Here is an 11,575-nt window from a genome sequence, read left to right as displayed (position 1 = left end):
CATTTTGTAAAATGTTGTTATCCAAATGGACATTGTGTGTGTTCTGAAAAGTTCTTGTGCTTTTGATTTAGATGAGTGGTTTCTGATGCTTTATAGTATTTTCTGTTTTCTTTTTGTGAAATGTTTTTGGTTATGTTGTTGTATTTTGTTCAGGGTCACAGGAGTTCTGTGTTTTAACAGTGTTTTCTTGCCTTTATGGAGCTTGTGTTGGAACTGTAGCTTCACAGAAAGACGGTGTGTGGTTCAAATCTGGTTTGGATGTGTGAAGTTTGCATGTTGTGCCAGCATTGGTTTATTTTGGGTGTTTCCTTCCACAATCCAAAAATTGTTTTATAAGTTAACCATAAATGTGTATAGTTGGCCTTGTGGTGGAGTGGTGACCTTTACAGGTAAAGCAGGTAAGACAATAAATGGATGTTGCCATTCCTCTCTTTTCAAAGAGCTTTACAGAAATGTTACATTTTCCAATAGGAATACAGAATGTTTCTAAACAAGTATAATAGCAAGACACACAAGGGTAGTGAAACGAGGAAATAGGATGTAGCCTTTTGCACATTGGGGCCGCCCTATAGACACCCATTGAGCTCTGTAATTTCCGACACCGCCTTGAAGGCATCATTTCTATGTCTTCTCACACGCGACCAAGTGAAATAATCACGCATGTATTCGGCTTTATTTCTTAGCAAAGACATACTATCACCGCTGCTGCTCGGACACCAGCCCACCTGACGGACGGCTGGACATTTTAAACACTTTTAAACGCACAATCCCTCAGATACCGGAAGTGACGTCAACAAAACACACTCCTTTTGTCTGACGACCTTATCCGGAGGAAGTGAAGCTCAGACGAGGCAGCTGGCTCATAGGAGGGAAAAAAATCAAAAAAAAAAAAAAAAAAGAGTGAGAGAGAGAAGGGAAAGAAGTTTACTGATTTGCGGGAATTTTGACAGAGTTGGACCCTGAGTCCACACAGTCCCGGCCGCTCGGAGCTCTGGGGAGGCAGACGGACTCATCGGTACCGGTAAACGCCACTGTTCTCCATGCAGTCGCTGGTAATTTTTCGTAGATATGCACGACTCTGCTGCCGCCTCTCCACCCGTCCCCACAGCCGGAAGTCTGTGAGGATGGTCTGTTGGTTTTTTTTTTTTCTCTTCGCTTCAGTTTTTTTTTTTTTCATCCTTTTGGGTTTTTTTCTTTGCATGTTTTTTTTTTCTTCCAGGCGGGAGGGCAGCACCGACTCACTGTCTGCTAACTGCATGTTAATCAGCACGTCGGGCCTGATTAACTACAACATGTAAGGGGCCGAAATGGAGTCCTGCTGTTGAGCTGCTGCGCCTTATTGAAAACATAACATACATCTGACATGTAGCGATTTACACAAGTTGCTGTTTTGGTGCTCACTTGGACTCATCATACCAGATTATGTAGCTTAGTAGCTGGATCTGCTGTGAACGCCACTTAACATGGGTCACAAACTATATTTAGCATATTTAAAGCATTTAAGAGGTCATTTACATACTTATTATAACAATAGCATAATCCAAGCTAATGAAAACATAGGAAGGATTATACCTCTTTCAATATGTTTATTATAAGATATTTATTATTCATCTTTATATTTTCCTTTTTGTTCAAATTTTGCCAAACAGTCATTGCAGCCTTGGTCCCCTGCTGCATTACTAACAGGCTAAGTAAGAAGCCGCCTCAACAGCCCCAAAGCTTCAGGGGCCCACCCCCCCCCAAAACAACTCCAGCTTCTTTCTCTGCCAATTGGTTTTCTGGTAACTCGTTTGGCAGGATTTTCTTGCAGAAGGCATTTTGCATGTAGCAGGCGGAAAAGCACATGTGGGAACAATAACTTGTATTTGGCCAGAAATGCATTTCACTCTCAGTTTCAGGGTCCTGGTGTGGTTTTCTGGGACGGTTAACTGAGACGGTGTTCATTCCGCTTTTCATCTCATGACGAGTCAAAATGTCACTTGTTAAGAGTCGCTTTATTACTTAAACTCTGCCACGGCCATCGTCAGACTCACTGTCAGAATTGGGACCTTAATAATTGCTTACAACGACCATAAGCTTACAGTAAATTGTGTTTAAAACAAGCACATCTCTGCAAAGCAGGTAATGTGGCAGGAAAAAACCACACATGAACGAGGAGGGTTGCAGGTTGCTCTGGTGTTGGTTGGGCCCTTACAATTATAACACATTTTATTTGTTGTGTATTACAGTCTTATTGATATCCAGTCTGATGAAAACAAAACGCAGGCTCAAAAGGATGAGAAAGTACCACTCTCACTTTTCAGTCACTGGACTGCACTGGAATGAGTCTCTCAATCATTAAGCTCGTTGTGGTGCGTTTTGTTAAAAGCTTTCACCTGTATTTTGTCCTCTTTTATATAAATGAGACCAAATAAAATGTGGTGAAATCCAAATCTAGGCCATAAAGTTAGATAGAATGTATTACATGGTGTAATAACAAAACCAACAGATAGACGTGAGTGTCTGCTCTCAGGAAAAGTGAATCTGTGCTAATTTCCACACAAGGTTTTAGGGTCAGAGCTGGAGTCCAGGGAACCAACACCAAGACGTTCCATTTTGCAGAGGTAAAGTGCTGCTTCTCTTTTAGGGATCAAGGTGTTTTGGTCACTTAGTCCTCCAGATACTCCTAAAGGTCCTTGCTGACAGGCTAGATGAACACTGCTTCTCGATCCCTAAAAAAGAAAAAAAGAGGGTTGGTTACCCCTGCAAAATGGATGTATACGGTCCAATTGAGGTAAAGGAAGGCCCCAGATAAAGGCTACAATGGTGAGATCCTCCCAGATCAGAACACAGACCTTTACAATCTAATGCGATTAGTTCCCTCTATGTTTGATAAAGGACATTACGAAAATGTACCAAACCTGTCGTGTAAAACAAGGAGAGAAGGAAACGGGTTCCCACCCTGTCAGGATAACGCTTTTCTGCTCTGGACAGAAACCCAAAATCACAAACGCTGTAAGGGATTAGCTCTCTGTTCTGTATAAATTGTAAATGTCGTGCCAGCTCCTCACACTTATCGCAGTTTGCAGACAGAGATGAATGTGCTACATGGAAATGCTTTGATCCCATCTCCCCTCTTTCAGCCATAACCCATCTGCAGTCTCCTCACTCTAATCCTTGCCTCTTTAATGTGCAGAGAGGTGGATTGCCAGAACATTGAGATCATTTTAAGTTCAGTTGCATGGTGCCTTCATTGGGTTTGGCATCAAGGTTTTACCTTGTTGCTTTTGTGTCCCTGCAGCAATAATGGAAGACTCTCATTTTAATTCGTCATATTTCTGGTCTCCTGTCCCCACCGTTCCAGGACAGGTAAGTTATTCCCACAGTTATTCCAAAGCAATACAACAAACTCTTGACGCCTCATGCAGATGTAGCCGTCTCCTCTTTCCTGGCAGATCGAGAATGCCATGTTCCTGAATAAGGTGAAAGAGCAACAGGAGAAGAATGCTTCCTTCTCTCCTTCCTCGGCGTCCCACTACCAGACAGCTCTTCTCACCATCCCATCACCTGGGGGCAAGACAGATGGAGGCGGACAGGCTGGCAGCGCGGCACACCTCCACCCGCCTCACAGCACCCAGAACATCACAGTGCTGCCGGTCCCCTCCACAGGCATCATGACAGCAGGTATGCTTGTTTCTGCTCGGAGGAAGCCTTCAGGGATGTCTTTTCTCAGTTTTGGCTCAGAAGCCGTGGATATAACATCTGATGATTGGAGGGTGATTTTAGAACAGAGCAACACCAAAGTTTAGCCCTGACTAAGTAGAATAACAGCAGAGCATTAAATGATTTAGTTGATGAGGAGAACTGTTGCCAACAGGACAGCTTGTGGGTGAAATTAACATCTGTGCGCCTCATTTCCTGCTGCTACCACTGGGCTTAACCTCGAAATGGATCCAGTAGTGCTTTATTGTTTGTAATGCTTCCTAAACACCTCCAGGCTCAGCAGAATGTACAAAATATGCTTTTGGTGATACATTATTTCAATAGATAGTGGACACTGTTTTTGTCAGGCTGTAATCTGTTCCTCCTCTGTGCAGCTGGTCTGGTAATCACGACTCCTCAGGGAACGCTGGTCTCTCCCACCTCCTCTCAGTCATTCGTCTCTGGTCACACAGCAACAACAATGATTGTTTCAGCACTCCACTCTCCAGGTGAAACATTCATGCATCTTGTGTAATGCAATGCCTTGATGTGATTTTCAGTTAAATTTACAGATTGTGGAGCAATTTCAGAACATCGTTTCTCAATGTAAAATTACAACGACTTTGAATGTTCCATCATCTACGGTACATCATGTCGTCAAAAGATTCAGAGAATCTGGAGACATCTCTGTAGGCAGGGGACATGGCTGACAAACCAGTGTTGAATGTTTGTGATCTTCAACCCTCGGGCAGCATGGTTCTGTCATTAAGTCGCTGCATGGGTTCAGGAACACTTCCAGAAATAATAGTCTGTGAACACAGCTCACCGTGCCATCCACTGACAGCTGACAGCTGACAGCTTGCACATGTGGAGTGACATTATCAACGATGAAAGGTATAAGCAGGTTTTTCAAGTAACGCACCCCCCCCCGTTCGGTCTACATATTTCAGTAAGACTGCGTTAAACACATACTGCATTTATTACAACAGCCTGGCTCCATAGCGGCCTGCCTGCAGTCCAGATTTCACCAACTGAAAACAGTTGAGGGATAATAAAACACAAGATCCAACAAAGCAGATCCAGGACTCGAAGCTAGAATAATATATCGGACAAGAATGGAACATCTTTCCTCCCAAAGCAGCTGTGTTTTTCAGTTTCTGCACATTCTCAGACTGTTCAGAAGAAGGAGATGATGCTCATCGTTGAACACGGACGCGGTCAAGATGAGGGGATATTTTTCTGTAAATAGTAAAATGTCTCACTTCTAATACTTTGTGTTTTCTATGGTCTGTCGTGAATGAGATTCTGTTTTTACTTAGATTTTACGCAGGGACAAAATCTCTTCAGAATTAGGATTGTAATTGACTAAGAACAAGCAGAAACACGGTTTTAACACGATCTGGGACATGAGCGAGATCTCAGAAACGGATTTCACCCAGTTTGCTTTTCATTAAAGCTCAGAGTTGTAATTTAATATCTTGAAAGCTCTGATGATACTCAGCCTGGATTAGTGATTTGTTTTTTCTGTAAAAACCAAAAAGAAATCTTCCAGAGCAACAAAGGCTGATAAAGCTCGCTTTGAAATTGTAGCGTGTTTCGCTTTCATGATTTAACTGAAAAAGTCAATATTCAGTCATTTGAATGCTGATTTTTTTTTTCTAATAAGATACATTTATCTAAACATCCGATCAAATTCTTTCATCACTCAGCCAAATGTTGATTACAGAAAACAAGACTTTCTTTGTCACTCTCAGATGCTCAGTTTGGTGCCAGCATCCATACAAGCCAGCATTTCAGGGTCATTTTACAGAAAAGCTATTTATGTGTTTTTTTTTTTTAAAGATGTATCTTAAGGGGATATTCTGGATTTTTTTCAGTAGGGTTAAGCAAAGTTACTTATAAGTAGTCAGAAGACGGCTGAGTTCTGACGGGGGAAGTTGACTCTGAACAGGGCCACAGAAGAATAGATCTAAAACAACTTGAAGCTAACAAATGCAATGTATTGTGAAAAACTTATTTTTACATCAGACAGTGCATGCAGGGTGGCTGCCTAGTGTATCCAGCTGCTGGTCTGTCAGTTTAATCCCAAAACTATCAACTATGAGACATTAAAAGAGAATTGAAAGCCTGGAAAAGCTCAGACACTTACTTGCTTTTATTTTTTACATTTTTGTAAAAGTAATGCCAAGCTCTAAGCTTTCGAACTAGTCTGACAACTCCTGACGGACTCAGCTCATCAACGGCAGGTTATAAAGCGCAACCGCAGTGCATGCAATGACATGTAACAACACCGACATTTTTTAGTTGGGGGGGAAAAGCGACTCGCTGATTCTCCAAACTGAGAACACTTTCAGTTTGGAGAATCATGGTAAAACACTGACCATTCATATCTCACACAGCCTCATTCAGGTGAAAAAAAATTGTATCTCCCTTTTATTTATCCCTTAAAGCTACAGTTGTCAATCATCTTATAGACAAAAAAGACGGGGACGGGACGTCCCATGTGGTCGTCATGCCAACACCCTCTAAACGAGGGAGAAAGAAGAAGACGGCGCTCTCCAGGGTCACTCCCCTGGGTGGAGCAGGAAACGACACATTAATACTGGCACATCTGGCAGCTGGTGGCCAGGTAAGAGAATAACTACAGTTGGGGGAAAAATGGATTTGTGATGAAATAAACTGGCAATGAACTTTTTTTTCCTTTTCTTTTTTTTTAGGTGTCTTTGCAGCATCATCCTGGAGACCCATATGAGCTGTCAAATGAGGATGAAGACCATGGCCCAAAAGACAGCACTAAGACATACAGGTACGGCGTTCAATGAAAAGCACCTGCTGTGCATCCTCGCTGTGGCTGCATAGATGTTGAGCTTTTGTAGTTGATCAAAGCACTGCTGACACACACAGTGACACTCTTAAACACTCTCTGCATGTTTTGGCAGGACATGCTGGCTTCGTAGCAGATGGTTGATTGTTTTCTTTAATGCATTTGAGAAATCAAAATGCATCGCTGCTTCATAGTGCTCTCTGCTTCTGCACACTCTGGACATGAGCCTGCCCTCTCCTGTCCTTTTGTTTTTTATAGGGCATGCTCTCCCACTTTCTGTATTATCTGTGCACCTTTCCTCTTCAGTTTTCACTAAATTCTCCCCTTTACATCTCTCTATGTCGTCTGGATGTGTTTAAACATTTATTTAACCCGCTTCTGTCTGCGTTGATTTCTTTTGTTTATCATTTCTTTTTAATTTTCTCTCGTCTCACTTTTCGTACCGTCCCCCCCCCCCCCCCCCCCCCCCCCCCCCCCCCTGCCCCACCCCCACGACCTTTCTAAATTTTCCTCTGTGTCATCTTCTGTCGTTTTCCTGGATTTTCTTTTCTGTGTGTGCTTCCCTCTTCTTCGTACTTGGTCTTCCATCCCGCCCTCCCATTTCTGTGTCTCTCCGCCTGTAGGTGCCGGATGTGTGCGGCGACCTTCTTCAGTAAGTCTGACATGCAGATCCACTCCAAGTCGCACACAGAGGCCAAACCTCACAAGTGTCCTCACTGCGCCAAGTCATTCGCCAACTCCAGCTACCTGGCCCAGCACATCCGCATCCACAGTGGGGCCAAGCCTTACACCTGCTCCTACTGCCAGAAATCTTTCAGGCAGCTCAGTCACTTACAGCAGCACACACGGTACTGCAGACCCCCTCCTCCCCCCGCCCTTCTTTCCTCCCTCCATTACCAGCCCCATATCATACTCCTTGTTCTCCTCACCTGTCCTGCCAGCTCCCCCCTTTGCAAGCCCAGACTCCTGTCTTCCTCTTCCTCCTGAGGAAGACGGCTGAGTGGTGTGCAGATGCATATTACATGCTGCTTGTTCCATCCAGTGACCTTTTCAGAAAATTAGAATTCAGATTAGACCTTTCAAGTCGCAGCTCTGCCAGTTCAAAAAAAAAAAAAGAAAAAAGAAAAGATTTTTCATAATTTATACGATAATCAGAATGGACATTGAAATGCATGGAGTAGTGTTATATTATTCATACACTGAGAATATTTAGATCTTTTTTCTTTCTTCATTTGTGTTTGTGCACAGTTGTTTTTATTCCCTGTTCTTTTTGCATATTTTCCCTCCTGTTTCCACCTGCTTGTACCTGCTTCTTTTCCCTGCACGTCCTGTCATTTTTCCAGCCACTGCATCGTCCATAGAAACACACACATTTGTATTTTCAACTTGTTAAGTTAAAAACTTATCTCATTATCTCATTGTTCCTCACTGCTCCCATTGTGTTGCAGGTTGTTCAGCTTCCTCATCAATGCTTTTCTTGCTTTCTCCATTGAACGGTGACATTGGATTGCAATCTTTTGCTGCCATGCTTCCCTGTTAAGCTGCATTTTATGTGTTGTTTGTCTTTTCTAACTACCTTCATGTCACCTTTGAGTCATTTCTGGAGGCATGTTGATCCGAGTTGATGCTTTTTTTTGTTTTTTAAACATTGAATTTTTATTCATTTGTTACAATCCTGGTTCCTAAGGGACAAAAATCCCTAACACTTTTAAATGCAAAAAGAAACAGAATTCAGTGATTTGTATATCAGTCAGACAGAATAAATAGTACAAACACAGCACATCAAATGATGTTTTTACATGTTTACAGATTAATTTGACATGGAAGAGATTGGAGAGGGGCTTCCTTTTAACAACTACTCGTGAACTGAGGACACCATTTGATGTTTTGATGTTTTCCCATTCTTGCTTGATGGAGGATTTCAGCTGCTTCACCGTTTTAGGGCTTCTTCTGTATCATTATTCATTTCTCAGTGCACCAGATGTGTTCAGTTGGTGACTTGTCTGGAATGCAGGCGAGCAAGTGTAGCTTTTGGACACTTTTGATATGGAACAACCCAGCTGTAATTTTTTCTGCTTGTAATTCGGCTCTGTCACTGTGAGATAAGCAAGATCTTCTTTGAAAAAGATGAATGGCAGCATTAGGTCTGTTATGAATATTACGAAATTGTAGAATTACAATTATTCCAGATGACTGTGATCGTTTTGTCATCTGAAAATGCACAAATGGTTCAATCTTTAATCACAGTGGTCCACACACAGGGGGATGAAGGCGAGAGAGAGGTGCCTGCGACTAAATGGTCAACTTTATGGTTAATTAAAAATTCCATAATCATGACAGCCTTTGTTAGCATGTGTTACTTTAGAGCTTTATCTAGAGTTCAGGACTGAAACAGTCGTGTATATTTAATCATCTGTTAATATGTTTCCCTACAGCCTTTAATTTTTACCTCTGAAATGACTCATTCGGTTGATTTTAGGCTAGATAATAGTAAAAAGAAAACTGATAATGTTGTATGTTATGATATGTGAAATTTAAAAACACGACTGGCACAAATATGATATTTCTCTATGCTGCATGCTTTCATTTCTGTGTTGAATATTTTTTCCTAAAAGTTCACGATAAATTAAGGAAAAGTTTTTTGATTTTTTTAAATCTTATAATCATGTTTCCATTTCTCTTTTACCCTCTTGTCTGACCTCATCAGGAACCACACAGAGTCAAAGCCTCACAAGTGTCCTCATTGTACTAAGTCATTTGCCAACTCTAGCTACCTGGCTCAGCATATCCGCATCCACACCGGAGTGAAACCCTACACCTGCTCGTACTGCCAGAAGTGCTTCAGACAGCTCAGTCACCTTCAGCAGCACAGCAGGTAAGTCAAACACGGGTCTTGGGTTTCTGAAGTGCCCGTGTCTTTTTGCGGTCACGTCAGATCTCCATGAAAGTGATAGGAGATTACGTATGTCCATGTGCATGTTTGTTTGTGTTTCTTCGTCAGAATTCACACCGGAGATCGGCCGTACAAGTGCACCCACCCAGGCTGCGAGAAATCCTTCACACAACTCTCAAATTTACAGGTGTGAAACAACTCGGCTCTCCTTTTATGAGTGTATTGCGCTTTTATTGTCTCACAGAACACTTTAATGTCCCTGTGACAGTCCTAAAGCTTTTTTTTCCATTTTCTTTTCTTTTCCCGGTTTTTGTTTTCTCTCAGTCCCACCGGCGTCAACACAACAAAGACAAGCCCTACAAGTGCAGCAACTGCAATAAAGGATACATAGATGCAGGGAGCCTGGAGGCGCACATGTCCACACACACAGTCAAACATGCCAGGATCTACTCGTGTGGTCTCTGCAACCGCACTTACACCTCAGTAAGACAAATGTCCATTCCTGAAGAACATTACTACATGAAACACTATGAATCGCCTCACTGGTATCAGACGCCTGGCAGCTACTTTACACCGTGTAGTCATATGTCCACTGTTTCCCCTCTACCTATCCTCCCCTCATCTCAGGAAACGTATCTGGTGAAACACATGGAGAAACACAATCCAGACCAGTTGAATGCATCAGCAGGGGTGGCAGGACAGCCGGCACAACAGAACCAAAGCCAGGCCCCAGGCCAGGCTGGAGCTCAGAGCCGAGGGGAGAGTGCAGATGGAGGATCGAGCCGAGCCGGGAGCGGAGCAGCAGGGGTAGGCCAGCAGGGGCAGAGCAACTACCCCCAGACAGAAACCATCCCATGTCCATTTGACCTGCATCAGTATAAGACAGTGTCTGCCAGTGACATCCAGTACAAACCAGTCAGTGTAGCTGACATTACTTCCCACAAGGACCACTGTCTCACTGTGTCAGCATCCACCATTCAAGTGGAGCACCTCAACTCTTAGAGGTGATGAAAGAAGGGAGTGTGGGATTTTTATGGGGAAGTTAGAATAAATTCAAGATGGAGGAGTCAAAGGATTAAAGCAATACTAAGATAATACACAAACTTTGGAACACATGACTGTGCCTGAATAATGATTTGAGGCAGACAGGACAAATCAAATGCTGACTCAGTATAATGAAGACTGTAATTCTTTTTTAAAGTTTGTTTGTTTTTGTTTCTGCTACATTGGATTTGTTTCCTTTTGCTTAGCTGTTCTGAGTAGAAAGTGCATGTAAAGGCTGCAATAAAGTATGTTTGAGTCCATCACAGTGATGGTTTTATGACGGGAAGCGTCTAAGAGACAGTGCTTCTTTTTATTGTTACCACTCTGCTCTTCCATATGAATACAATTTTGAGCATAGCAATTTATGGTTTTTCTGCTGGCGAAATTGGCAGTCAACTGTGAAGGTAAATTTTTATACTTTCATACAGAGACTTTCAGTTTTTACTTCGGTGTTATTACCTCTGCTATGATGTAACATACATGCTTGTGATCTTTTTAACCTTAAAAGGGACACAGAAGGTCATTTCCTTTTCAGGAAAGAAAAAATAGATAAACAAGTTTATGGAGTTATATACCACCAATTTCTAAAGTATGACTGTGTGTGTAAAGGAATGAATTTAGACCCGTTTGCTGGCTTTCACGTGACCTTTGGAGGAGTGATGAGCCACTTCATGTTTCATGTAATCCGGTGTACTGCTTTGTGTGTATGTCCATAAAGTAATGTTATCCAAATGTGCTCTTGCTATTACACCTCCACAGTAACAATGTTTCTTATAGTTCTTTACAGATATATGAACATTTGAAGTTTGTGCAGTTTTTCTTTCTGCTTATAACAAAATAAACCTTCTAAAGTAGTTCTCATTTTTCTCTTTTCTCCAGTAACAACTGAATCAATTGCGTTAGTGTCACAAAGGCATGGGCATCTAATTTTCTTTGACAGATGATTTATTTCTATGTTCTTTCTGTGAATGAATCTGGCTTTTTATCTATGAAGAAACTGGAGAATATTCAAAACATCTGATGAAAACTTAGTTACTGTGTTGGTGATGTTATGCGTATATTGATGATATTTCATTGTGCCACTGCTCGCGTGGTATGTCTGCTCTGCTGGAATGTGCATATTTGAGAGGTTT

General features: G+C 42.1%; 1 protein-coding gene across 5 annotated transcripts; it reads left to right on the top strand.

The window, feature by feature from the left end:
* Positions 1 to 799: 799 nt before the first annotated feature.
* znf384b (zinc finger protein 384 b) lies at positions 800 to 11,296 on the top strand. 5 transcript variants are annotated; one of them, XM_072393981.1, is made up of 11 exons: positions 800 to 1,021; positions 3,281 to 3,348; positions 3,435 to 3,663; positions 4,077 to 4,190; positions 6,156 to 6,310; positions 6,399 to 6,487; positions 7,129 to 7,353; positions 9,213 to 9,380; positions 9,507 to 9,585; positions 9,723 to 9,881; positions 10,026 to 11,296. In XM_072393981.1, the coding sequence occupies exons 2-11, from the start codon at positions 3,286 to 3,288 to the stop codon at positions 10,398 to 10,400; spliced, it is 1,656 nt and encodes a 551-aa protein (XP_072250082.1). In that variant the 5' UTR covers positions 800 to 1,021; positions 3,281 to 3,285; the 3' UTR covers positions 10,401 to 11,296. The 5 variants fall into 5 exon arrangements, with proteins under 5 accessions (XP_072250082.1, XP_072250084.1, XP_072250081.1 ...); XM_072393983.1 differs by having other exon boundaries at positions 800 to 1,052; positions 3,435 to 3,552; XM_072393980.1 differs by having other exon boundaries at positions 800 to 1,052.
* Positions 11,297 to 11,575: the final 279 nt, after the last annotated feature.

This window comes from Leuresthes tenuis, unplaced genomic scaffold (genome assembly GCF_036924035.1).
Source record: "Leuresthes tenuis unplaced genomic scaffold, fLeuTen1.0.hap1 SCAF_10, whole genome shotgun sequence".
Classification (NCBI taxonomy): Eukaryota; Metazoa; Chordata; class Actinopteri; order Atheriniformes; family Atherinopsidae; genus Leuresthes; species Leuresthes tenuis.
This window is presented reverse-complemented; position numbering and strand designations above follow the sequence as displayed.

Excerpts from the sequence above, each read along its gene's own strand:
- znf384b (XM_072393981.1), top strand. The coding sequence starts at position 3,286 with ATGGAAGACTCTCATTTTAATTCGTCATATTTCTGGTCTCCTGTCCCC. Across the intron at positions 3,664-4,076 it reads CACAGGCATCATGACAGCAG|CTGGTCTGGTAATCACGACT; the intron begins GTATGCTTGTTT and ends TCCTCTGTGCAG. Across the intron at positions 7,354-9,212 it reads CACTTACAGCAGCACACACG|GAACCACACAGAGTCAAAGC; the intron begins GTACTGCAGACC and ends TGACCTCATCAG.